The sequence below is a fragment of the Cynocephalus volans genome, chromosome 15 (genome assembly GCF_027409185.1).
Source record: "Cynocephalus volans isolate mCynVol1 chromosome 15, mCynVol1.pri, whole genome shotgun sequence".
Lineage (NCBI taxonomy): Eukaryota > Metazoa > Chordata > Mammalia > Dermoptera > Cynocephalidae > Cynocephalus > Cynocephalus volans.
In genome coordinates this window covers 30,715,119-30,741,883 of record NC_084474.1, presented here as the reverse complement: position 1 = coordinate 30,741,883, position 26,765 = coordinate 30,715,119, and the positions used below count along the sequence as shown (strand labels likewise).

At 39.2% G+C, this 26,765-nt stretch overlaps 1 protein-coding gene across 5 annotated transcripts in view; it reads left to right on the top strand.

The window, feature by feature from the left end:
• JPH1 (junctophilin 1) overlaps positions 1–26,765 on the top strand; it is a 77,939-nt gene that overhangs the window by 38,981 nt on the left and 12,193 nt on the right. For all 5 annotated transcript variants that reach the window (XM_063079571.1, XM_063079570.1, XM_063079569.1 and 2 more), the window contains exon 3: positions 18,573–18,691. In XM_063079571.1, the coding sequence (XP_062935641.1) occupies positions 18,573–18,691 (119 nt within the window). The remainder of the gene's footprint in view (positions 1–18,572; positions 18,692–26,765) is intronic.

Sequence of the window (26,765 nt, the reverse complement as noted above, 5' to 3'; positions counted from 1 at the left end):
TGAGAGCTAATTCACATCCAGGCAATCTGATTCTAGAACTCATGCTCTTAACCACCACAGGACTGGATTAGACAAACAGAAAGAAACCTGACTTTGAGTGTGTTCCAGTATGATGTAAGAGATATTTTTAGTTTGGCACTGTTGGAGTCTGTGAATCCTAAATAATGTGTCTACATCTATAGAGCAAAGCCAGGGAGACTATGAAATTTCCATTTTGCCAGGCTAATCCAAGGATTCCATTTATGCTGTGGTTGTAATAATGTGCTATAGATTAAGGTAGCTGGGTTTTCAGTGCCAGATATTATGAGTTCTAAGATGCCTCAGGACATGCCAAGGGCAGTAGGTGGGGAGGGAACATTCAGAGCCTCCAGATGGCTGGGCACAGCAGAGACCAGGATGGGATGGCACGTGTGGCCTCAGGGTGGCCTGGCAGGCCACAGAAGGCTTCATATGCCACCCCAAGGGCATGAAGTGTCCGCTAGAGGGTTTGGCCTGTGTCACCTGCTGAAACCCCAGGGAAGGAGAGCAACCCTGGTAACACTTCAGCATCTTACAAGGGTCTGGGGAGATGCCAACACTCGGTGAATTCCTTATCCTGGAGTAAAATCATTTGAAGAGCCAGCATGGCTAACAATCACTTGCTGCTTGATACAGTTGATTACACTTTTATTTCAACTAAAAATTGTTCGTCCCTAAAAGGTTATTACATACAAGAATCAATTCACACAATAAAGAGAAATACATATTTAAGAAAAAATGTTAAAAATCATATCTAGAAGAGAATGTTCATCTGTAGTAATTCAGATGATGAGGAAAACCAAGTCTTCACAGAGAGAGTGGACAGACAGACCACCACAGGAAAAATCTACAACTTAGCCAGCATTGCGGGGGTGGGGCTGCCAGTGCAGATCTTCTCTTCAGTTCAAACTAGCTCCTGCCCCTCATTAGCTGCTATCCCAGAGTGGATTATAGGAGGTAGATTATATTACATATAAAGTTCTTAGATATGCATGTTAAGCCAGGCATATAATAAGCACTCAGTAAATGTGAACAGTAATTATCATCATCATCATTAATACTTACTTGCTTGATTAACTTAACACAATCAGTATATTTACAATCAGCATGTTACATTGGAAAATGTTTATATTTTTCCAATGGTAGTACTTTATAGATTTCAATCATTGACTAGGAAGAGTCTGCAACTCTCCTTTGCATTTTGTCCCATTACCTCCATGTAAAGATGAGGGGCGGGGGTTCTGACCTCCTTGTCACAAAGGGCAGAGTTCCCAGGTCACCTGTTTGCTGTCACCTTCACAGCTTCAGATTAGCCCGTTGTTCAGGATGACTGGAGCATGGGCCCATAGCTAGTGTAGACATCTGGGTCCTATCCCCTCTGTTTACCCTTCTTTCCCCTGAAAACCCAGAGGTTTGGCCTGTGCCCCTTTTTTCCAGTCTCTGTCATCTCTGGTTTTATTTGTCTGTTTCATGTGAGTTCCTCTCCTGGCCTCCTTAAGAAATGTGGTGTAACGTCTCTTAGTTTCCCCTCTATCGTGACATTCCTAGAAATAATGACACATAAACCCTTTTGTTCATTTTAGCCTTGGAGTATGTATGACCCACATATGTGTGTGTTTTAGTTGATGATAATGACAGGGAAACACATGATATAATGAAAGTTGAACTAATAGTTAGAAGCTCTAAAAATAATCATTTAGATTTTTTTTAAGCCAGAATTGGTCTCTGTCTCTTTCCTGCCTTGATTCTGACCTAGGAAGAGAGTCTCTCGAAGATCTTTCTCTCTTAAAAAAATAAAATAATAAAAATAAATAAATAAATAAAATAAAATAAGATCTTTCTCTCTTTCTGTTCTCAGAGCAGGGAGTGGGGAAGAGTCCACCTCATATTCTTGTTCTGTGAGGAAAATCCTACTGACTTTTAGAACAGTTACATTAAAGAATTTGAATTTTCTTTAGGGACGTTAAGTTCCCATTATCTGTTGTGATGTAGCCACAATTACACTCCCTTGGCAGCATTTCCGTGGCAACTTCTTGAACAGACTTGTAAATACATGACTTATTACTGAGTACAGTTATGCATAGTTGGTTTTCATTGTATTTCTGCCTTTAAGGATGAGCTTAGACAATATCTTAGATAAAGAAAAGAAAAACTAAGAAGACCTTAGATAATTTTCTTACCTAAAAAAAAAAAAAAAAAATACCAGGGAGCCTGGGAATGCATCTGGGAAAGAAGATCCTATCTTATTTATTGAAATTTGGAATTAGCTGTCTGAAAGCTCAGAGCACTAAGGGTAATGGTAATATGGGATTTATTTTGAGTTGTGTTTTCATGATATTCAAAGCATAATTATATTGAGTAACACTTCTGTGCCTTCCAGTAAAAACAGACATCTCTGTTTGATCCATTTTCTTCATCTCTGTTTTGCTACTGTGTAGATAAGCTTGAAAGTCTGTATCCCTGACTACATGTAACTAAATAGTCTACTGAATGGCCCCTCCTTTGTTAGGAACATTCAAAAGTGGCTTCATGTTGATTGACTAATCTATGTGGGTGAAAAATTTTAACATAACATTTTTAAGATGGTATTCCTGCTTATTCCAGAAATCAAGAGCCCAGTCTCTTATTTACTGTCTGCTTGGGTAATAAAGTTTATTCAGCAAATAATCAAGTAGAAACTTGGCTGACAGCAAAATTCTCATAGCCTAATCAGTCAAAGTAAACATCTCAAAAGTAAATAGAAACCCTGGTTTCAATACTTAAACTTCTCTAGACCTTCTAGATGAATATGATCATATAACTCAACTAGGCTGGATTTTAATCCCACTGCCAGCAAAATGACCACATCAGTATCACTATCGTGTATGCTATGGTCTCTAGGCAAAAATCGCAGACTTGTAAAATATTTCCTTAAACGTTAACTGTCTTCTGATTCTTCATGAAAGAGTGATAATTCTGGCTTTAGGCTAGCTTTGAACTGTGAAAGTTTATGAGACCTCAGCAGCTGTTCTCTAAAAAGGCTATTTTTTACATTTTATTTAACTTTTAATGATTCAGGGGCGTTTCCAGCCTATTTTTCTTCTTTGAATCAACAGCATAACTCCAGGTAGGAACTCACACCTTCTCTCTAGCACCGTTGGGCATAAACAGATGGCAGTACAGGTAGTAAGTGCAGAGGGGCAGGTGAGGACCAAATATTTCTTAGAAAGTCCAACACTAAAAGCTCAGAAAGTTGAGAAAGCTGGCTTTTTATGTGCATTTAATTTCTTTTAAAGTTCTATCAATAGGTGCATAATGTCTTAAAAAATTCTTATCCAGGAATTGGTCTTTGGAAAATTATTCTATGGATATTTCAGTAGTACTCAGCCAGGAGCCAGAAGCATCTTTACTTTTCCTTTCATTATTGTTCATGTGTTTCGATTTACTCAAGTTTTTGTTGACTGCTCTGTGGGTCCCTGCCACAGCTCATTCCTCCCAGAAGACTCCCACTGCCCCACCTGTTGGGTGGTAAACACCTGGGAAGCGAGGAGCGGGCGTCCAGCCAGTGCGTATGATACAGAATCTCACAGAGCTTTATCCAGACCCAAAGCACAATTGGATTATGTCAAAAGGGAAAAGGTGCCACGTGTGTTTGCCGTGTTTCTTCACAGAGCAGGCCAATTTAAATATAGCCTACTACCACAGCTTGTCCAGAATTAAAATAGCCCAGAACAAGTGGCAAATGGTAGAGAGCGGGGCTGTTCGCCAGGAGATGGCTAAGGGATGGGAAAAATGGGCTTTTGAGATGAATTGTACAGGCTCGAATAACAAGAGAAGATAGGACACCCTGTGATCTTGCTTTTTTAAATTTCAGGTCTCCATAAATTCCCAGAGCATAAAGAGATGATAGGTTAAAACACTTGGAAGCTTAAAGGCTATTTCAAAAACTGAATAAAATGTGCTATATTAAAAATAAAATCTGGTTACTGAATTCCAGTTCAATGATTTTTCATCAAGAGTAAAGGACAATACCATTGCAATTAGGTTTTCCAGGCATGGGAGACATTTTTAACCCATGAATTGAATTACATAATAGCCCTGTAATAAAGCCTTACTTGACAAAGGAGCCTGGTACATAATGAAATTATAATTAAAAAATATGAGCAGCCCTTAATTAACTAGTTGCCAAGGCAGTGTTAGTACAAGAGTTTTATATAATATTTCGGTGAAACCATTCATTTCTGAAGTTTGTTGGTTGATTGGTGGTTTTTTAGTGTTTCTTGATTCCAACTCTGTCATGTTCCCTGGGATTCAACAAAACCAAAACGTTTTATTAGAGGATAATAAATACATGGTTTGCCCTAAATGAAAACAAAAAACTGTCAGAAACTCATAACTGTGGTTAACATTTGTTGGTGTAGATACATATTTCAATCAAATATAATATACAAATATTAAAATGTGCATGTATTATATATTTACATATATTTATGTATTCTCCCAAAATTTATTGTCCAATTAAACCTACCAATCAAACACTTAGTATTTAAAAATTTTTAATGATACTGAGGATTCGTCATGTTATAGCATTTAAACTGATAGTTACAACTGATGTGGTTAAATTGATAGTTATTTCTAAGATTATAAACAGATTTTAATAATAATCCCAGGTATTTCTGTTATATTTAGAGTACAAAAGGTTTTGTTTCAAGAATTAATTTCAGAATTTTAGAACTAAGGTAGACAAGCTATTTTCTGGAATTACACCAACGCCCTGGGAAAGATATTTTAACAAGTAACTCACAAGAAGCTACTTATCATATTAAAATATGTCTTTTTTGGTGACTTGTACTGTCCCAGAGCTCAGGGTATGACAGAGGCATCTCCTCAGACCAGCATCAGAACCTTTTTTATTTCACTCTGCCACACAAGATCACTCTTGAGCCGTTATTACTGTGACATCTCAGAAAAACATTGCAGAGAAACCTCATATTTCTAATTTTCTGTTGCCAGTGGTGGTCATCTGCCAGAGAGAAATTTAAGGGAAAAGCAGCTTTCATTTCACCCCTAGAATTGCAGGGGGCTTCTGGCAGGATGCTGATGGGAGCAATGTGTGCGAGGAACAGAGAAGGGGAAATGACCATGGTGCTTACAGTGAGGCAGGACTGCCCGTAAGCTCCACGTAGCACTTCTAGACATTGGTAGGTCATCAAGTACATTGAGGTTTTGTTTGAGGGAAAAAATAGTAGTAGTGGTTATGAGATGAGGATTTGGACAGCTATAAAAAAAATATCAAGAGAGACAAGCCAGGGGTCATTATTTGGGGAACACAAATTCACAAGTGCTCTGAAACCTGGAGCAGTGTCAGTAGAAAGACAGGGGACAGCATAACCTTGACACCAGCAGGAAGAGCTCCTCAAGGGGGGTGGGTGCAGTAGCAGCTCACTGTTCTCCAGCTCCATGTACGGGGTCCTGCCCCTTGTCTTGGGTAGAAGGCGGCCTCTTAACTCTCCTTACTGTGTGAGACAAATGCCAACTTCCAGGGTCTTCCAGCTCTTCCTTGGAAGAAGTCCTGTCTACCAGAGCACTAGGGGCCACACACACTCTTAGTGGGATGGAGGCCCCTTCTGAGTGACTCCATCCAGACATCAGCACTGACTCTCACAGGCCTCCCCTTTCCTCGATAGCCCTCATGTTTTCAGGGTAACTGGTTGACCCAAGTGGACTCCATATATTATAAAACGGCTTCCTGTGCTCCATTTCATTTATGCCAGAATAAAACATAGAATGAGAAGTCTCATTTTCCACTGTATCCATTACATCATTATTTGGGTCCAAAATTATAAATGTATTTTTTAAGTTTTCACCAGTGTCCTAGAGAGCCGATCATGGCTAGATGGTTTTCCACCTTAAATGCAGTGGGATTTTTCCTATTTGTGCTTCAGATAGGACAGTCAGCCAGTAAGGCGAGGACACATCCTTTTGTTACCAAGTGTGTTGTCATTTCAGAAGACTAGTTGTATTGAAAGGAAGGAAGAACTACTTCCAGTACTCCTATCACTGCTAAAACCTGGCACACTGAGCTAATCTCACTTGGGAAGTATAGCTCAGTGCTCCAGGGCAAACCCGGATACCCTGCTAAAGCAGCTGTCAGATACCAGCAAAGCAGAAGGTGAGGGCCTGGACCTCAACACTGCACTACTCTCACCCAGGGGGAGGGCAGAGAGAAATTTGGGGTTGCCAATCCTGCCCCTCCAGAATTCGATCTGTCCCACAGTTACAAGATAACAGTCGGTAAATTCTGAATTCTTGGGCCTCAAAAGAAATCCCTGCCTCAGTGGAAATGACATCCTAAATCTCCCACTTGTTCTTGGGATGTGCAGCATTCCCACTGTGACGGGAATAATTCTTGAGATTCTTTATACTTGGTCTGAATCTCAGATTGGTGAGGAGTAGTATCATTCAAGTTAATGCATCTGTCACTAAGAAACGGAGTTCAAGAAGGCAAACCCCGCATTCCTCAGTGGCCACAGCAGAAATCTATCTATCCCACCAACAGGAAAGGCATCTCAGGCCCCAGAATCAATCAGTCCCACCACGAAGATAAATAAAGGTTAACAGCTTATCAGAGTGTGTCTAGAGTAGATACTCAGACAAACAGCAAGCTCCTAGTCAGGAATGTCTCAAGTGTTATAAGCACCACAAGTATGTATTGAAGCAGTTCGCTAACTGTCAGGACCAGAAAGAAAAGATTCCTATTACTGAGCCAGAATTTAACATGATTCTTTCAGTTAGCTGATTTGAATGCTGACTTGCATTTCTACTACCATCTCCAGTGAAGGAGAAGTGTGTATTTTTATCTCGATGCACATGCATTCATCTTCAAAACTGCTTTTGCCCCTTAAATTATATCAAGTGTTGCTTTTATTTAAAGATACTAAACAGAAAACTTGTCTCTTTGGTTTATATATTTGTTTTTGCCTCCATTTTTCTCAGTGTCCTTCAGTAAACTATTACTTTATCTGTTGAGTATTGAAATGAAAATTTTCTGTTCTCAGTGTAACAAAGCAAATGGTGAAAACAGGGGAACTCACAACATAAGTTTTTTCAGATTCTCATGAGGAAAAAGAAAACTTTTTGCAAATTTAGGAAGAACTAGATGATCTTCTGATATTTCCTTTTAAACTTGGAGGCGTTAATTACTAATTTGGTGATTTGAGGAAGGCAACTATGGGTTGGATGAATCTGTAGTATTTTTAACACCACCTAAAAATGTTCCTTCTGAAGAATAACCTTGATGAAAACCAAATCTGTCCCATAGTCTTTAGTAACATGTTTTCTAAGCTGTGTTATTTCACTTGAAAGTCAGCCAAAACTGGCTTAAAAAAATATACGTAGGAGAAGAAAGCTCAAAATTTGCATTTTTCAATAGGAGTCGTAAATCTATTAAAATTAAAGATTGAAAAGAGAACTAAAGACAGCAGTAACAGATTCAAAGTAAAGAGAAAGCATGAATACCAGGAGTCTTCAAAAGTTCATGGAAAGATTCATATTATCTCTTAATGCCATTTTTCCACGAGCTTTTTGAAGTTCATCTAAGCCAATGAACTAAGGATATGAATGAATTTTTTATAGCGGAAAGAAAGATATATAACTAGAAGATGAGATGATGTTTGCTAAAGCAAAATCTAGAAGACAGTAATACAGAAATATCTTTTCACCACATACTCACCAGTCTGTCCTAAAGGTAAGGAGACCTAGGTTCCGCCCAGTCATTCCACTCGATAGCTGTGTGACTTTGAGTATGTTCCTTAGTCTTACTGAGTCTCAGATCTCTACAAAAGGAAAAGTAATTACCTGGTCATGGGAGAGGGACCATGTGGACCCTCAGAAGTTCTTCCAGTTCAAACTGTTTTTTAATATGTCTGGTAAAGCAGAAATTTCAAGAGTCACTTTCTCAAAACCAGAAGGTTAAAATAAATCAAAGCAAATACGTTTATGCTCATATTATTGTTCATAATATCTGTTGCAGCAAAAGACTGAAGATTTGAAGTAAAAATATTCAAGGACTTCTTAGTTGAGCTATTGAATGATTCCTTACCACAGAGTGATGGAACTACAGTTCCTACAAGAAAACAAGAAGTAAATAAAACTAGTTTGCTGAGAGAATAACCATACCCCTGATATTTTAGCACTCCTCACAACGCAGACCTCTCATAAACTCTACGGCTTCAAAATCTGTACCTTGAAAATGATAGAGCTTAAGATGCCAAATGGTTTTGTGTAGCCAGTCTCAAGCAAGTTCATGTCTATACTGCTCAGCATCAAAGCCTCAGAAAAGGAATAGGTACATTCACTGTCCACTATTTGGGTATATCTGTATCTAAACAGAACAAAGTAAAGTGATACACTAGGAGATAGGGGATTTTTAGAGAGCTATTTTAGATAATATTAGATAGTAAATGGATATTAACTAAGAGAATGTTTTCAACTGTGAATTCAAGGAGGAGTTCTAAAGGATGTGTAGTTAAATTGATTCCCAGATTTTTTTTTTTTTTTTTTGGTGACTATTGTAAATGGGCTAGCTTTCTTGATTTCTTTCTCTGCTAGTTTGTTGTTGGAGTATAAAAACACTACTGACTTTTGCCTGTTGATTTTGTATCCTCCAACTTTACTGAAATTGTTTATCAGCTCTAAGAGTTTTCTGGTAGAGTCTTTAGGTTTTTCTGTATATAGGATCATGTCAGCTGCAAACAGGGACAGTTTGACTTTGAATTTTCCAATCTGGATGCCCTTTATTTCTTTCTCTTTACTGATTGCTCTGGCTAGTACTTCCAATACTATGTCATTTTCAAAGAGCGAATGGTGTTTGCTTAATTTTTTAAAAATTTGCAAGTATTTATAAAATGGAATGGTTTGAGCTCACAGAATGTGCATTTAATGGGCATTTGAAGCCGTGAGATGAGGTCACCCTTTGCCCCAATCACTTGGTCAGTCAGCTGAATAACCCTAGCTGACATCGTGTGTTTTAACCATTATACAGTCTGAAATTGCTCTAATTCTTAGTCATACTTCAATCTGTGCCTATAATGGACCATTGGTAAAGGACAAGAAACATAACAGCACTGATGTGGAAATAACAGAATGACATGATAATCCTCATTACCCAGAAGGCGTTCTTAGGTACTGAAGGTTGCAAAGTTCTAATCAGGCACATACAGATGTTTCTGGTATAGTGCTGAAAAGACAATGTAGTCGTGATTATGTAGGGTTTGTTTGGTTTTTGGCAGCTGGTGGTATGGAAATTCAAACCCCAGATATTGGAGTTATCAACACCATGCTCTAACCCAATGAGCTAACTGGCCAGCCCTCTAGTTTTGTTTCATAGAATACATATCCAATTTTAAAATAATTTGGTCCACCTATCATTAGCAAAAGCCTACTAGCTGATAATTTGAAGCAAAGATATGTTCTTTAGTAGTAAGCCAAATTTAGTCTAAATAAGACAGTTCCTATAAAATTTGCCATAGAAAAGACAGAGGCCTTATTTCAGTCAACTAAAACGCACCTAAAACTACAATGGTGTGCATTTATACGACTTTGCAGTTATCAAATTGCCTTCACAATTTTCACTTGATCCTAACTTAGCCCTTTCTGTTTCATCTGGTCCAGAGGCTGCTGGTGGCTGTACACTTCCTCCACACCTAAACTCTGTGGTGGTCACATTGTGCCCCCATCCTCCTGGATCCAAGCCTCTACCCTCACATCAAGGCCACATTTACCTTCTCTGCTTCTCCCAGAAGAGACAGCCCTGCTGGAGAATCATGTGGAATCGAATACACTTGGTCGGGTCCTCCTGGTCCCAATTCAGCACTTCTAATATTCCTTTCTTCCATTCCTTAGAACTTTTGTACAGTGCTGATTCCTGATCTTTACCTCTTTAAACCCCCAGATTCTCCCTACCAGCCCTTAATTTCAGCAGAAGACTAATAATGGGCATTTATCTACTAAATACCTCCTCAAAGTTAGTACTAAGTACTTCATATAAATCAGTCCTAACCCCAGAACAACTCTACAAGGTAACATTGTCTCCGTTTTGTAGGTAAGGAAACTGAGGCACAGCTCATATGTGATAAACTGGGGTGTGAACCCAGGTCTGTCTGGTTCCAAAGCCCACAACACTTAGTTTCTTTCAAGCTTAGGATTCTTCAAATAACATTGAAATACTGGATCAGCCCACCACTGTTCTTAAATTTTTTCCCATTTCCTTTCTTTCTCCTGTTCCCTGAGCATCTTTCTTCCCATCTTCTGACAGGATCAGTTCTCATTTCCTTAAAGTATGAGTAAAACGTCTTTTCCCTTGACCCAGCTAATCCTTCTGGTTACTGTCCAAATTTCCTCCTTCCTTTCTGGGTCAAAAGTCTCCCACATGAGGCCCACACCTGCTTCCTCTCCTTCCCCGACCCATTTCCTCACCAGCTCCCTTCCATCTGGCTTCTGTAGTGGCCTCCTCAGAGTGAGAACTGCCCTCTCAAAGGTTCTTATCAAATTCAGCACCCTTTCCTCAGCCCTCACCTTTCTCCAGCAAACCATTCCTCCCTCCAATCCTAACTGCACTTGCCCCAGCGGCTGCACATCAATCACCCAGTCAGGCAGAGAAAACTGCTGCTGCCCCAGAGAAAAGGCAATTCAGATCTGGCCCATGTGACTCTTAAAAGGAGCACAGGTTTATCCAAGAACAGGATCTTTGAACAGTTCTGTTAGACATTTGCCTTCTACCTATAAGCTATGCCTTGCAGTTTACGTTGCTGTTTTCTTCACCAGGTTCCTAGGATGCTTTTATCTCGGTCCTCACTTCTCTGCTTTTCTGACTCGCTTTTTGATGGGTTCATCCACGCTTTGTTGAACTCATCTTCTGCGATCATGATGCTCACACTTCTTTTAATAACCTAGACCTTTAATTTGCATTGCAGCCCTCTGTTTCCAACTATAAATGCCCGTGTCATGTAAAATCCTACTTCTCTAAACTGAACTTGTCATTATGTTCAAACTGTAGTAAGACCTGCCTGATTTCTATCTGTCATAAGGCCCTTCATCTGGATACTAAGGTAGAAATCTTGGGGTTATCTTTTGTTTCTCTCTTTTTTACCCGCTTATCCATTCCACTAATATTTGTGGAAGATAGCCTCTATGCCAGGCTTTATATTAAGAGCTGGCAAAACAGACATGAAGCCTGCCCACATGGTTCAAAGTTTTGACACTTCTTTCCTTAAAATGTTCATCAGTCATGCCTTACCTTGATAATTCTTTTCCTCATTCGACTCTTAGCATTGCAGCGGCTGGGATTATTGCTGCAACTTCTCAACCGAGAGCCCAGCCTTTGGTTTTTTAATCTTCGCTTGCTCTGGACACATAGGATGTTCTGTACATACTTGTGTATCAAGTAGTTTTTTATGTTTAATTGTTGTAAACTATATATAATATGAAATTTACCATCTTGATCATTTTTAAGTATACAGTTCAGTAGTAGTACATTCACATTGTGCGACCAATCTCCAGAACTTTTTCATTTTGTAAAACTGAAACTCTGTACGCATTAAACAACTCCCCATCCTCCTCTCCTCCATCCCTGGCAACCACCATTCTGCTTTCTGTCTCTATAAATTTGAGTACTCTAGGTATCTCATTCATTATTTGTCATTTTGTGACTGGCTTATTCCATTTGGCATAACATCTTCAAGGTTTATCCATTAGGAGCATGTATGAGAATTTCCTTTTTAAGGCTGAATAATATTCCTGTGTGTGTATACCACGTTGTGTTTATCTGTTCATCCACTGACACTTGGGTTGCTTCTGCCTTTTGGCTATTGCGAGTAGTGCTGCTATGAACCTAAGTGTACAGATGTCCCTTTGAGATTCTGCTTTTAAGTTTGGGGGATATATACCCAAAAGTGGAATTGGTGGATCATATGAAAATTCAATTTTTAATTTTTTGAGAAACAACCATACTGTTTTCTACAGCAGCTGCACCATTTTACATTCCCACCAGCAGTGCACAAGAGTTCCAATTTTTCAACATTCTAACACTTGTTATTTTCTGGTTTTCGACAGTGGCCATCCTAATGGATGTGAGGTGCGATCTCATTGTGTTTTTGATTTGCATTTCCCTTATGCTTAGTGGTGCTGAGCATCTTTTCATGTGCTTATTGGCCATTTTTTATATCTTCTTTGCAGAAATGTCTATTCAAGTTCCTTGCCCATTTTTTAACCAGGTTGTTTTGTTGTTGTTGAAATGTAGGAGTTCTTTATATATTCTGGATGCTAACCCCTTATCAGGTATATGATATGCACATATTTTCTCCCATTCAGTAGGTTGCAGGTGGTTATGTTTTGAAGAGAAGTCTTAATAGTATTTAATGGTCACGTTTGTGAACTTTAGAGTGACCCTCATTAAAAAGTACTTTTCTCCAAAAATTCATTTAAAAAATATCTCTTAGCTTTTTTTACATCAGATTTTTCTCAATGCATAAATAACATGGGAAGGTAAATCTTAGATAAATTTTATAAAGCGCAGAATAAAAATAGAATAACCAATTTTTTGGCATATTTCAATCAAGGATTAGAAATGTGCCTTGACCTGGCCTATCCAGAGAATAGAGCCTTTAAGCTTATTAAGTTTTTGATCAAATATTAAGGAATAAATCTATAAAGTACTTAAGAATGAGGACTTATTTTCCAAGCTTGAAAATGTTCTGGATATAGAAAAAAAAAATCTTATAAAAGGAGGTTGAATAGTAGACCCTTCTATCCCTAAGTTATTATATGTCCCCTGAGTGTTAACACACTGTGAGGCGTTAGAGTTCAGAAAACTTTGTATAACAAGAGCTTATTGATCTAGGAATTAGTGTTTCTGTTTTCGTTTTGTTTTGTTTAAATATCCTGCCAGTTTCCGAAAAGCATTTGCAGGGTGCTGTGATAATTCACATACATAATAGTGTTTCTAACATTGGGAATATAGAGTTAAAGCCATGTGGTTAGAGAAGAAAACTGCACACATACGTTGAGGATAATTTTACTCCAAATTTTCTGGTAGCCTTAACAAAAAGAGAAACAATAGGTTATGTAGTTCATGTTGTATTATACAAGGAAGCTTGTATAATTGTATAAATTGTAATGATACAATTTATCATTAGAGACCAAATTTTTCCTGGCCCTAAACTCTGAGAGGAATGTATCACCTAGATCCTTATAAATTTGACAGTGATCTGCATAATGGGCAGCATTTTACAAAAGGTATATAAACATTCTTCATATGAGTCTTGACTCCTCCTATCTCCCTACAATTCAAGGAAGGCATTTCTATGATATAGTAATATGGTTTAACTTCTGATCTCATTGATAAGAATCATCTATGGCTCAGACTGGCTTTGGCTTAGTTCCTGGCTATTAATGCTTTCCAAGCCTATATCAGAATATCTCTGCAAAAGTTTGGGCCCTTGAAATATCAAATATGAAACTTCAGTTGGAAAATCATGCCCCTTAGTTTATGTTTTGTATCTAAATAACTTGATTTCACTTTTAAAGGAAAGGAAGACATGAACTCCTGTCTTGACAGTGATGATGTAACTTGTTTTAAACCAGGACCTAAGAATTCTGTCTTGAAGTTACTATTGTAGGACTTTTTTTTAAAAAAGCAATTTATGGAGAAAATTAACATTCATGAACTAATAGGTAGTAAAGATGGCTTCACTTAAAAGGTCATCCTCCCAAACCAAATTTACTGAGATGGAGCTGAGTCTTTCATTTTAGATCAAAATTGTTATCAGCTCTGTTAGTTAATAGATGTATAAAAGATTGGAAGTTAGAAGTTGGATCAGACATCTCAGGGACTCTCATGTACCTTAGCAGGAGGAGCATGAGCTGAGCTTTGCTAAGTGGGTCTTATCAGAGAACCAAATCAGGACTGAAAGACCAGTTTCTCTCTAGGTGCAGGTAACTTAGAAATCATGCCTCTGATTTTTAACGGACAGCTGTGGAGCCAGTTGGTCCTGGTCCCTATCAAGGGTATTCCTTGCTTAACAGACTGATTGCTTCTTCAGAAGGGCTGCAGTTGTCAGCACAAGATAATTGGTTTTCTCAAATCTAGGTCTCTCATAAACGAATAATGTCACAGTCCAAAAGGAAGGCTAACAGGTCATATTTTTTGCACTTTCTTACCCATGATGCCATGGCCCAGGACAGAATTTATGGTTATTGTCAAGCATTTCCAAGAGAAGCAGAATGGGAAATAGAATGGTGGGCAAGAGGGTGGAAGCAGGGAGATTGCTCTTGCCTTTGCAGTAAGCGTGGTGAAATGACAGTGACGTGTGCAGGGCAGGAGCAGTGACAAGAAAAAGCAGTGGTTGGATTAGGGATGTATTTTGGAAGTAGTAACAACTAGGTTTGCTGACAGTGGATGTGGTGTGTGAGGGAAAAGGAGGTGTCAAAGATGACTCAAAAGGTTTTGGCTTGAGCAGCTCGAAGAATGATAGTGTGCCATCAACTGAGATTTGGGTTTTCGTGTGCAGTTGCTCTTATTTTTAAATTTTCTCATAATAATTTTCTTTAACTATTTGGAGGTCAAAGCAAATTGCTACAGCCCCTGAAGCAATTAAATTATAGCTCCTGCCATCAAGTTTTGAGTCAGGTCAGTAAACTGACTTTGAGTTAATATCTAACAAATTTTTTAAAAACAGCAAAATCAGTATATTTTTGAGGCAGTTTATTGTTGAGAAGAGAAGGTATAAAAAGTAGAAATAGCAAAACTTATAAATATTGGATACGGTTTTACCTTTAGCAGGATCGTTGTCCATCCTAGAATAGAATTGTTATCAGCTCTGTCAGTTAATAGATGGATAAAAGATTGAAAATTAGAAGTTGGGACAGATATTCAGGGGACTTGCATGTGGTCCCTTAGCAGGAGGAGCGTGTGCTAGCATGTTCAGTGTATGGTTGAATATGCTTTTTGTAAAAGTATTATTATGTTTAAGAAAAATTGGGGAAACTATTTTCTTCTGAGTAAGGTGACTTGAGAGCTCATAAAACACTTTCAGTCACTAGAGAAAAAAATGCAGATACTCATCAAATTACTGATTAGAAAAATAGTTATTAATTAACTTCTTAAGTACAGATGATGCCTAGCAGTCAACAGTTCCACGTTTACTGTTGCAGCCGTTCACAGTCGGCCTTTGCAGGGCTCATATCCGGGAGGGAGTTGCTGAGCTGCTCGGTGAACTTTGTCAGCTGCCCGGGTCTCTGTGTATCTCAGCACTGCTGTGATGACCTCACCCACGCATCGTAACTATCCCCAAGTTAAAACTGGTTTATTTGTAAGAGTACAGCCCTTAAAGAAGGTCAACAGCTGATGCCTAACTGAAAAAAGTTGCTTTACAGTTACTTTTTACTGCTTCTGATGGGAGACAGCATATGTGATAATGGTATCTGAAGATTCCTGAGGGTCTGAAGACATGTAATGGCCAGCAGTCTTGAATAAACGAAATGCTTCCTGGGCATGCATGCTCCCTGGGTATGTGTACGCTTTCCATGCAACCAGCCGCAGCAGCGAGGCATCCACTTTGAGTGGTTTCAGCTCATCTCCCCAGACTGACTAGCCAGGACCCCTCACCCCCACCTAGGAACAATGGCATGTCTTACCAGTTGACTGATTAAAGGGTTCGTGTGTTGCTCTGGAACTGAGCCTGGGATTTGAACACATGAATTCACTAACATGAGCCAGAGGCAAGCCCAGATTTTTTCCCTAGGCAAAATCTAAACATGCCAGAGGCCTTGGCCACACAGGCTGGTGGTAACAGCAAACTCAGAGTGGGTCCCTGTTCTCTCTTACTTCTCCTGTTCAGGTCTGCTGCTACCAAAAGCTCTTGCGCAGACCTGTGATTTCAGGTTTGAAAGTGGTTTTGACACATCAGGCCACCTGTGCAGTGGTACTGACACACGGAGCTGGGCTAAAAGGAAAGGCCCTCTCTCCCTGTTTGGTCTACAGGGAAGATCAAGTAAAAAAGCCAGGGGTTAAGTATTGAAGTCGCAGGTGAGGCTTCACTGATGTACTTCCAAAATACATTTGCAGAAAATTTAAGCTGTATTTGTCTGTTCTCCAATTTAGCATATGGTAAAAAGTGGTGCAGATAATACTACCATTTTATTTGACTATAATGGTTGTGCATTATGATTGTATAAGAATAAGTTGTTTGTACTTGAGTTTTGTAAATTTATCATGGAAGGGCTAGCAGATTGTATTATAAGGCAGCATACCTATATTCTTATGGATATATTAATTATGAGACCTGGACATAATTAGGTTCTAATTAAGAATAGCAGGTAAAATGGAAAATCATTCTGGGAAAAAACAGCTGAGATTCTGAGAAACCGAAGGAAGATTAGCAGAGGGCATCGTTGATCCTCAGGTACAACCACAGCACTAGAGCCTCACCCACCTCAGCAATGGCGCCCGTGTGGGGGAATATGATCGATCCTGTTTCCATTTCATCTTTCATGACATCCTGTAGGCAACTAAGATCATCTAAAACATCCTCCATGATTTAGCAGTAACAATTTTGACTGGAAATTGATCCACTCATTTTTAATTAATAGACTTTATTTCTTAAAGGAGTTTTAAGTTACTAGAAAATTTGAGCACAAAGTAGAGAGAGTTTGCACATACCTCCTCTCCCCACCCTGTGCCCATACAGTTCCCCCATTGTTAACATCTTGCATTTGGTACAATTGATGGACCAAAATTGATACATTAGTTTTAAAGCCCACAGATTATGTCAGGCTTCACTCTGTGTTGTACATTTTATGGGCTTTGACAAATAAATCCCCTGCTCATATACCCATCTCATGTATCCTCCACTACAGTATCATACAGAATAACTTCACTCCCCTAATACGCTCTCTGTTTCACCTATCCATCCCTTCCCCAATTTGCACCCTGAACCTTTAGCAACTACTGATCTTTTTACTCCCTCTATATTTCTGTTGTTTCATTCATTTTTAAGTAACTACCCAGCTGTTCCTAAGGAAGCATCTTTCATTCCTTATTCGTAAGTGGTGTCTCAATAAATACTATGTGCCAAATAGTGTTTTATACTTTGGAATACAGCAGAGGACCAAAAATGAAAAATCCCAATCTTCGTGAAGCTTTCATCATAGCATATGATGCCTCCAAGTTCGGCTGGGTCTTAAGTGGGACTGAAAAGGGGCCCGTGAGAGCACAGGATGAGAGGAGGTAACGGGAAGAAGTAATGTGAGAAAGGGGCCTCCTGTCAGTTAGCCCTGTGGTCTCAGGTCAGACTCCATCCTCCCCCTTTGTCCTTCCTGCAGTCTAGTCCCAGGAATTCAGTCTGCTGGTCTTCTCCACTGCCACCCGTGTTTTCTCCCAAAGACCAGCCAGAGCACAGTGCCATTTCCCAACTTTTCCTGTCTCCTGCTGTCTCTGAAACAAGTGTGAGCACCTCTTCTGGAGCTTCATTGAGCTTTCCTACTACTTATCTGTAGCCCTGCACAGTGCTAGTGAAATGTAATAGAAAGTTTGCAAAGTTATAAGAAGTCAGTGCCCATGATCATCCCCTAAAGACAAACTGAACAAGGTCTTTCCCCTTTGAAAGGGAGACGTGGAGTTCTCTGTCTTACCTCCAGATCCTCTCTTGAGCTGTAGACATCTGTTACTCCACGTTGCCATAAGAAGCCCCATTCTTTTCCCTACTGCCATCTCCATAGCCCACGTCCTCTGGAAAGATAAGAGGTTTCAGCAAATGAGAACAGGTCAGGGAGGAGAGGGAAGACTAAAAGATCCGTTCCATCCTCACCAGCTCTGCTTCAGTGTCTCCTTTCTGTTTCATACAAGAAACATGCTTAAAAGTCAACTAAATGGGCTCCTGTGTAACCCTCCTGAGCACATTCCTAGAGCAGACCCATGGTCTGCTCCTACAGGCTGGTAACAGCCAGTAGTGCACGTCTCTTCCCCAACTGCACATCCAGTGGCATCCTTCTGGCAGCCTGAAATTGGCCGCGGCGGGAGTATTTTCACCATGGAACTCAGTAAACACTACCAATAACAGTGCTGTTAATTTTTTTCCCCAAAGAGTCCTTCTACCAGTATACCAATGGGCTGACCTTTCTCAGTCAAAGTCTTACATTGTACCATGGAAATTAAATCCATGAACACTATATTAATCCATATGCTCTAATTCTACTCTCCATAGTTTCAGGGGAAATGCCAACCAAAGTCAACAGGAGATTTGACCCAGTAAGTTTGAAAACCAGACTTAGCATCAAGCGGCAAAGACCTTGCTCATACTTTTCATTTCCCCAGAAAGAAGATCTGAGGCAATTTACAGGTATTTTCATCTGTGCTATCTTCATTGAAATCTCACAGCAATACACCTCTAAAACTTGCTATTGCAGGTGTCGGTTCGTGATCATAATTAACATTTCTTTTCCTGGATCTCAGTTTGTTTATCCATTTGTAATTAATAAGGTGCCGCCTCTGCTGACCCTCCCTTCTGTGCCCTGTGTAGGACTGCACACGCAAGAGCGAAAGCTGACGCCGCCGACCAGGCTGCGCTGGCCGCCCGCCAGGAGTGCGACATCGCAAGAACTGTGGCCAGAGAGCTGTCGCCTGACTTCTACCAACCAGGTAACACAGTTCTCCTCTGGTGGGAGAGGTAGGAGCACTGGCCTTGGTTTTCTTTTATTTCCTTTTCACTTAAAGGTCTGTGCTTCATGAATCCCAGCAATGCTACAAAACAAGTGGGAACATAGAGTAACAAATATCACCGGGAGTCTGAGGGTTAGCAATGGAGATTTAGGTTACTACCCAGGATATCTCCCTTCCTGCCGGTCACCCCCAGCCACATATGACAGACAGACTTGGAGCTGATAGCAGTGAACAGGACAGGAATCTAAAAGAAGTATCTGATTCTGAAAAATTGTGTTAGTGACAGTTGTAAATTCTATTACAAATACTCCCAAATTCAGAGGCTCCTATAACAATAACATTAGCAGTAAGAAAGGAGTCAGTAAGTACTGTGACTGTTTTTTAAAATATACCTGAACTAAAGCTTTAAAGAGTGCAGTTAGGAGGTAAAGCGTATACCACTTAAAGAGGTTAATATGCACTGATTAAGAGGAAAATGCATGTCACGATGGAACAAATGAAAGTGACAACCTCAAAAAATCAGTCTTGATGGTCTGCCTCTCAAATGTTATAAAATAACAAGCAGCAAATATTTCAGTAGGTTTGGAAATTTAACTCACTTCCTAGTAGTCTGTTTCTGTCTCTTTCTATAATGTACTGGTGCTTTTGTTTTGTATTTCAAAATGGCAGTAGTCACCTTTTTATATATGTTTTTTCCTTGTTATATAAACAACATCTCTTTAGTGATTGAGGGATCAAGAGCTTTCAGGTGAAAAGATCCAAATAAATGTTCTAGATTTGTAACTATCAATTTATGTTTTCTTTTCACTCATTGGTTCTTATTAAATCAAGGTGTATAACTAGCACCCTGTCCCTAGCCCAGCACCTTGCGTGACATAAGTGTTCTGTATATGTTTGGTTCTGATGAGGGTGATGCAATATTGGATCCCACAGGGCATCAGTGGGTCCTCATAGACAAGGTAAGTCAAAGTGAACAAAACAGCAAGACCCATAGAAAAACTAGAAATTTGGCTGTAAGGATAGAGGAATGAGAAAGAAATGACCTGGAAATTTTGGTTCTTCTTTTTTTTCCCCGGCAAAGAAAGAAGACGGTACAAGGCCACATTAAGACTCAGTCATTATAAGAGAAAGGCTAGGAGGAACCCAGTCCGGTTGATGAATGATAGATACCACTGTCACACATTGACTTCTCTAAGAGTTCAAGTCCAAGGAAGGCAAGCAGTGATAATGGGTGTTTTCTTTCACGTGCGTCTTTTTTAAACCATTAGGTAGGATTTAAATCATTTAATAGTTATGTATATTTTGTTAGGAAAAGGAGCCTTTTCATTTTTGCAATGAACTCTGGTAAGAATTAACTATCTTCTGGTGTGAGATGAACTCACACTTTCCTGGTGGTACCTGTGTACACTGGCTGATGAGCCATTCTGGGGTGTGAGAGCTGGGGAAAGAGTTCAGCAACCCGAGAAGGGTGATCCTGTCCTCCCCAGTGGTGTTGCCATTGGAAAGAAGCTGAGCAGTCAAGAGACACTAGGTTTGAGCTGCTTTCAGAGCAAACAAACTTACTATTGTTGTCTGTAGATGGGAATTTCTTGGTTCTGTTGTTAATTCTGTTGGGGAATGGGGTCCCTCTAGATTTCTATTAGGTGTTACCAAGAGGTAAATGATACGGAAGGTCAGCTCAGTTTCCCAGACTGGATGGTTTTAAAAGCCTTTTATGGTGTAAAAGCATTTGAGGGGAAAAAAATATTGTGGGAAAATGTAACTTCACCCTTTTTTTTTTTTAAGCTAAAACAGCTTCATATAAGCAAGTTGATTAGTAATGAATACATCACAGGAGCATGAGATGACAGCGGGTCTGTTTAAACCAGAGCCACGGGGGAAGGCTGCGATCCCTTTGACCCATAGCCAACACTTCCTTCAGCAACTGTATAGAAAGCCCCTTCTGTACTGAGTAGTATTGATCTCAGGGGAGCATAACTCATGCTTTCCACTCTGCATTTACAGGGTGATCAAATCAGACAGACATTTGCTAAAAAGGGCTTTCAAATACTTCTTCTAAGTCAAGCTGCTCATTTAATTTACATATCTCAGATATAAATGTTTTCATTGTTTGGGGTTCATGTGTCGTGCATAGAAGTTGTTAGCCCTGGGATAAAGGATGCCTGTCATAGCTTACATTTTGAACAATTTCATGGCAAATTACCTATTGGTAATTTGGGAGCTGGCAGTAGTTTCAGATATTTATCATATTAGTTAAATCTTATGTCTTTAGTTCAAAACTACACTATTCTACAATTGAGTTTAAAAATGAAGGAAAAAACATAGCCTTGCGAGATAATGGTTTTATCATTCAAAAGGTTAAGTACTAATAAGTAATAGAAAGCATGCAAATGGATGTAGGTGAAGGTGTATATAATTGCATACATATACAGATAGAGTGAGTCATTTCCCAAAAACTTAGAAACAAGACTGCCTTCTGAAAGTTAAACTTGAAAGTCCGTGCCACTGCCCAGAGATAGGCCAAGTGATCCTAAGTGAAAGCATGGCTTTAAGAACTGCAAGATTTCCTTGTAACCTAGTTACGTTTATGAAAACAACTAAAGAAAGAATTGGTCACCCAAGGAACTATAGAAAAGAGAGTCACAGAGGCAAAAATTGGCAGTGTCCATCCAAACACTGTCCAGAGGAGCAGAAGCCTGAGCCAAAACCTTTGAGTATTGCAGTCACATTGGCAAGGACATTTCTGTTATGGGGAAGGATGCAGGGAACTGTAGCCAGTGGGGTGTGTGGCTTCATTGGCACGATCACTCTGACTCAGGAAATGGATGCATCAGGCTAGCCCAGCTTGACGCCATTAGATATTTGATTCATCTCATGCTCCTTCTCCTGATTCCACGTTCACCAGTAACTCTAATTTTGGTTGAGCTTTTTATGGAGCTCTGCCAATAGGGAGAGGAGGTAGTGGTGGTATCAATGTGAGTCCCCTGGCCTGGGTGACATTTACAATGCTCATTGTGAACTAATGAATTGGCCTTCTGGTATTATACATCAGACTTGTGAGCTTTGGTAATGTGAGTCTGCCCCAAGGGATGGCTCTACTCCAGAAAGGCTGATAAAATCAGGTTCCTGAGCCAGCAAGTCTGCCATAGGCTTTGGAAGGATGATCATCAAGGAAGTAGGAGGGATTGGGGCACTCACTACATGTCTGTCTGTTCCACTCTTTCAATTTTCTTTTAGTCATGATACCTATTTTGTCTTCAATTTCAAGTGATATTAAGTAGGGTATAAAATTTTTATATTTCTCAGTGGGGGTGGGGTGCTGGGCATGGGTTAAAGAAATTGAAGCACTGCCCTGGAATGTGGTGAATTTATTACTTTGAGCCCTCTTGGGCAATAGCCAGCCGCTTCCCTAGGCACCATCTTCAGTAGACTTTGTCTTCCTGTGCTTAAGCACGTCTGTGCTGGCACACACAGTACATTGATTATTTAGGTGGAAACAAAGTCTTTAGAAATCAAAGCATGTCTTCATTACTTAATTGCCTGTGCCTTTCATTGCTATGTAATATTTTTGATTAAGAAAATGGAAGCATCCTGCTATAGATAATTTCTAAGCTCATCTTTCAAACCCAAAATTCTGAATAATTTCTTTATAGAAAAGGGAAACTGAATAATCCATGAGTTGACATGAAATTAATAATTTATGAGTTTGCTGGTTGTCCTTATGACTTATTCATTCTAGTATACTCAGTTTCACATACATGTATTGAGCACCAGCCCAAGTACAGGACACTGGAATGGTTGTCCCATGGCTTTCAGACAAGAGCACTGTGGCTGTGATCACAGAAGTTGAGTTGCAGTTTTGTTATAGATGGGACTGTAAAGACCCATTGGAAAGTAGCATTCTTTCCATATAGACCACAAAAGTGATTCTGCTTCTAGTTATGTAATCTTTTTAGAGCCTGTCAGTCTGGCCCTCTTTCACTGAAAATGTCTAATTTCTTTAATGCCTCCCACTGTTGCTAAAAAGCATTTGCTAGAGCACTGTCCTTTGGGCATTTGTTTTAGAGAATCTTCATGGTTCTCCTTCTGCCTGTAGCCAGCTTGTGAGGCTCACCTCTGAAGAACTAGCTGGAGACCCCGCTGCCACCATCTGCTGTATCTGCTCAGAGCTTCCATGCCAGCTGTAACAAGTGACCCTTTAATGTTGGTGGATGGCATGCTGAATTATTGTGTGACATGTCAGTGAGTAGGTAGCCTGTATCTGACTCCTTCCCAATATGAGTCCCCAGGGGAAAAAACCCTCTTAGGATTTGTGGAGATTGTCTCTAAAATCAGATGAAAATGCTGATTGCAACAGCTCTTGACACTTGTCATAATTTCCCTCCCTGGCAATATTCTGACTAGTCTTTTTAATGAACTGCTGCATCTCATCAACTTTATATTGCTGGCATCACAATGCTAACATGCATTACTACACAGAACAAGTGGCAGGCATAGCATGTGCCTTCCAAGAGAACATAGTCCAGGAAAAACTTCTGTTCTCTGTATTATATTAAGTGTCCTGTTTAAAAAGCATTTGCTCTTACTCTGGAAATTCTAACAGTATATCCTCACTTAGTTGTCCAGTCCTTACAGGACTGCGCCATGTTGAAACCATTTCCAACTGGATGTAGTCATGGAAGGCTGGCATTGTGTCCTCGTCTAGTCCATATATTTCTTCCATGCTTTCAAGCACCTGTAACCAGGTACATTAGAATCACCTGGACCATTTGTTAAACATTAATATTTCTAGACTTCAGTTCATAGTTACTAAATCAGAATCTCTGTGCATAGCTCCCCAGGTCTGTTTCAGATAGGCAGCAAGTACAGGAGCCACTGCTTGAGGTACACCTATCCCCTTACCCAGCCATATTTGAATGCATAATAAAGCTAGGTATTTTTTTTAATCTGAAAGTTGGTGCTAAAATGTACTTCCACCATTCTAGTAAATTCTTTGAGCTCAACAGATTTTGATTATCAGAAGGTCTGTAATCACCGAGTGAATATACCTGAAAAACTCATCTCAGAAGAGTGGGTATAACATGTAAGACACATCTTTCCTAATATATTTAGAACAAGAAAACTGTGTCCAAAGAGGCAACACATCAGATTTCTAAAGGTTAAAGAGTACACTGATATTTGAGTTAATAAATAGTGAGAAATACATTCAATGGAATCCAGAATTTAGCTTCATAGATTAATACAAATTCTTCCAATGGCCAAATCATTCTCAACTTGGCCTACTGAAGATAGTATAAATTAAAAGGTTGAGTTCTATTTACAAAAAGGATTTGAAAATGGGTTTTGTATTCAAATATAAGTTTTTATTATTTTTTTCAGATAACTAAAGCATATCAAGTACTGACTTTAAAAAATTATTTTTTCTTGGGCCCACTATTATTGAATTGCCTGAGTTCCCGCAAATAAATGGCCTCTTGTAGCTGTTTGTGTTTCAGCAGTCTTATCCTTTGCTGGCAGCTGTCACCTCTGTTGGGATGTGTCAAATAAGCTTCCATTTCTGTTTCTAATCTTCTACAGTAAATGCAGGTGGGACCATAGGTCAGTAGGATAAATCCTGAATTTTTAAGCTGCACTATTATGGTCTCACATCTTCAAAACGAAACACATGGGCTTTGTGACAGCTTTATTTCTCACAACTCAGTGACTCTTTACTTTCCTTCCAACTTTAAGAATATATAACTAATAATGTTTGCTAGAGTCTATTACTTTTTCCCCACTCTTCTGTATGTGCATTTAAGTTAAACATTAGCTTTTAAGATGCCTTAATCTTAAGATAGAAATATATTGGTAATTTTTTTTTTTTTTTGCAAAAATAACTTTTGCACTTATCCCTTAAAGACATTAAATGTACTTTGTAATTTGTGTAATTGGTTCAGCATTATGCAGCTTAAATTAAAACTCCATTGGCTCCAAGAGTCTTGACTATTTTAATTATCTTTGCACAGTGCATTCACTGCCATACTTAGATGGGTATTTCAGTAATGCTATAAAATTGAATACAAGTGAAGCACAAATAAAAGCAACTCTGATTTTGTTTCCCCACACTGGCCAGTAGCCAAAAAAAAAAGCAACTCTGATGAAATTTTGGGTATAAGGTAAGGGAAATGTATGTAAGCAACACCCTGCATCGAGCTCTGTTAGAGAATACACTTTATCACAGAAGAGAAGTGGTTTAGCAAAAACAAATGTGCAACAGAATCACAAGAGGCTTCTCCGTGAAAGACCAGTATAAATGACATTATGGGTTTTAAAACTAGGGGCAAGGGTGATGATGGAAAAACATAACTTTATTGTTATTATTATTATTGAAACATAATTGATTGTACATATCCGTGGGGTGCAGTATAGAATATTGATACCTGTGTGATGCTCAAATCAGGATAATTAACTACATTTATCATTTTTTGTATTCATTTTTTGTAGCCCTTTACCAATTTCTCGTTAACCCTCTCTCGCCTCCCCCTTTCCCTTTCCCTCCTCTGGTGGCCTCAGTTCCATTCACTCCTTTTGAAAGTACAAGTAATTATTGTGATTGTTCTATCTTTCTTTCTTTTTTTACTTTTTTTTTTTTTAAGCTACTTGTGAATGAGAACATGCAGTATTTCTCTTTCTGTGCCTGGCTTATTTCACGTAACATAATTTTCTCTAATTTCATCTGTGTTGCTGCAAATGGCAGCATTTCATTCTTTAGGGCAGAAGTAGTTTTCCATTGTGTATGTATACCACATTTTCCTTATCCAGTTGTCCAATGATGGACATTTAGGTTGGTTCCAACTCTTAGCTATTGTAAAAAGAGCTGCAGTAAACATGGGAGTGCATGTATCCCTTCAACATGATGATATCCACTCTTTTAGGTATTCACCCAGCAATGGGATTGCTGGATCATATGGCAGTTCTATCTGTAGCTGTCTGAGAAACCACCATACTGTTTTCAATAATGGCTGCACTAATTTATAGTCTCACCAACAGTGTAGGAAGGTTCCCCTTTCTCTGCATCCTCGCCAGCATATTGTTCCCTATCTTTTTGGTAACAGCCAGTCTCACTGGGGTGAGATGATATCTTGGTATGGTTTTGACTTGCATTTCCCTGATGCTTAGTGACATTGAGCATTTTTTCATGTGTCTACTGGCCATTTGTATATCTTCCTTTGAGAAATGCCTATTTTGCTCCTTTGCCCCTTTTTCAATCCAGTTACTTGTTTTTTGTTTTTTGGGTTTTTTTTACTGTTGAGTTCCTTGTATATTCTGGATATTAATCCCTTCTCAGATGCATAGATTGTAAATATTTTCTCCCACTCTGTTTTCTTTTTGCTCTGTTGTCTCTTTTGCTGTACAGAAGCTTTTTAGTTTGACATAATCCCAGTTGCTTAATTTTTTCTTTAGTCACCTGTGCTTTTAGGGTCTTATTCATTAAGTCTTAGCCCAGCCCTACTTCCTGAAGTGTTTCCCCTATGTTTTCTATTAGGAATTTTATAGCTTCAGGTTTTATATTTAAGTCTTTAATTCATTTTGAGTTCATTTTGGCATGTGACAAGAGGTATAGGTCTGGTTTCATTCTTCTACATATGGATGTCCAGTTTTCCCAGCACCATTTACTGAAGAGGCACTCTTTTCCCCATTGTATGTTCTTGGTACCTTTGTCAAAGATCAGTTGGCTGTAAGTCTGTGGGTTGATTTCTGGGTTCTGTATTCTGTTCCATTGGTCCAGGTGTCTGTTTTTATGACAGTACCGTGTTATTTTGGTTACTATAGCTTTGTAGTATAATTTGAAGTCAGGTAGTGTTATGCCTCTGGCTTTATTGTTTTGCTCATGATTGCTTTGGCTATTTGGAGTCTACTTTTCCATATGTTTTTTCTATTTCCATGAAGAATGTCATTGGTATTTTGATGGGGATTACATTGAACTTGCAGATCACTTTGGGTAGTATGGACATTGTCACAGTGTTAATTCTTCTAATCCAAGAGCATGGAATGTCTTTCTATCATTTTGTGT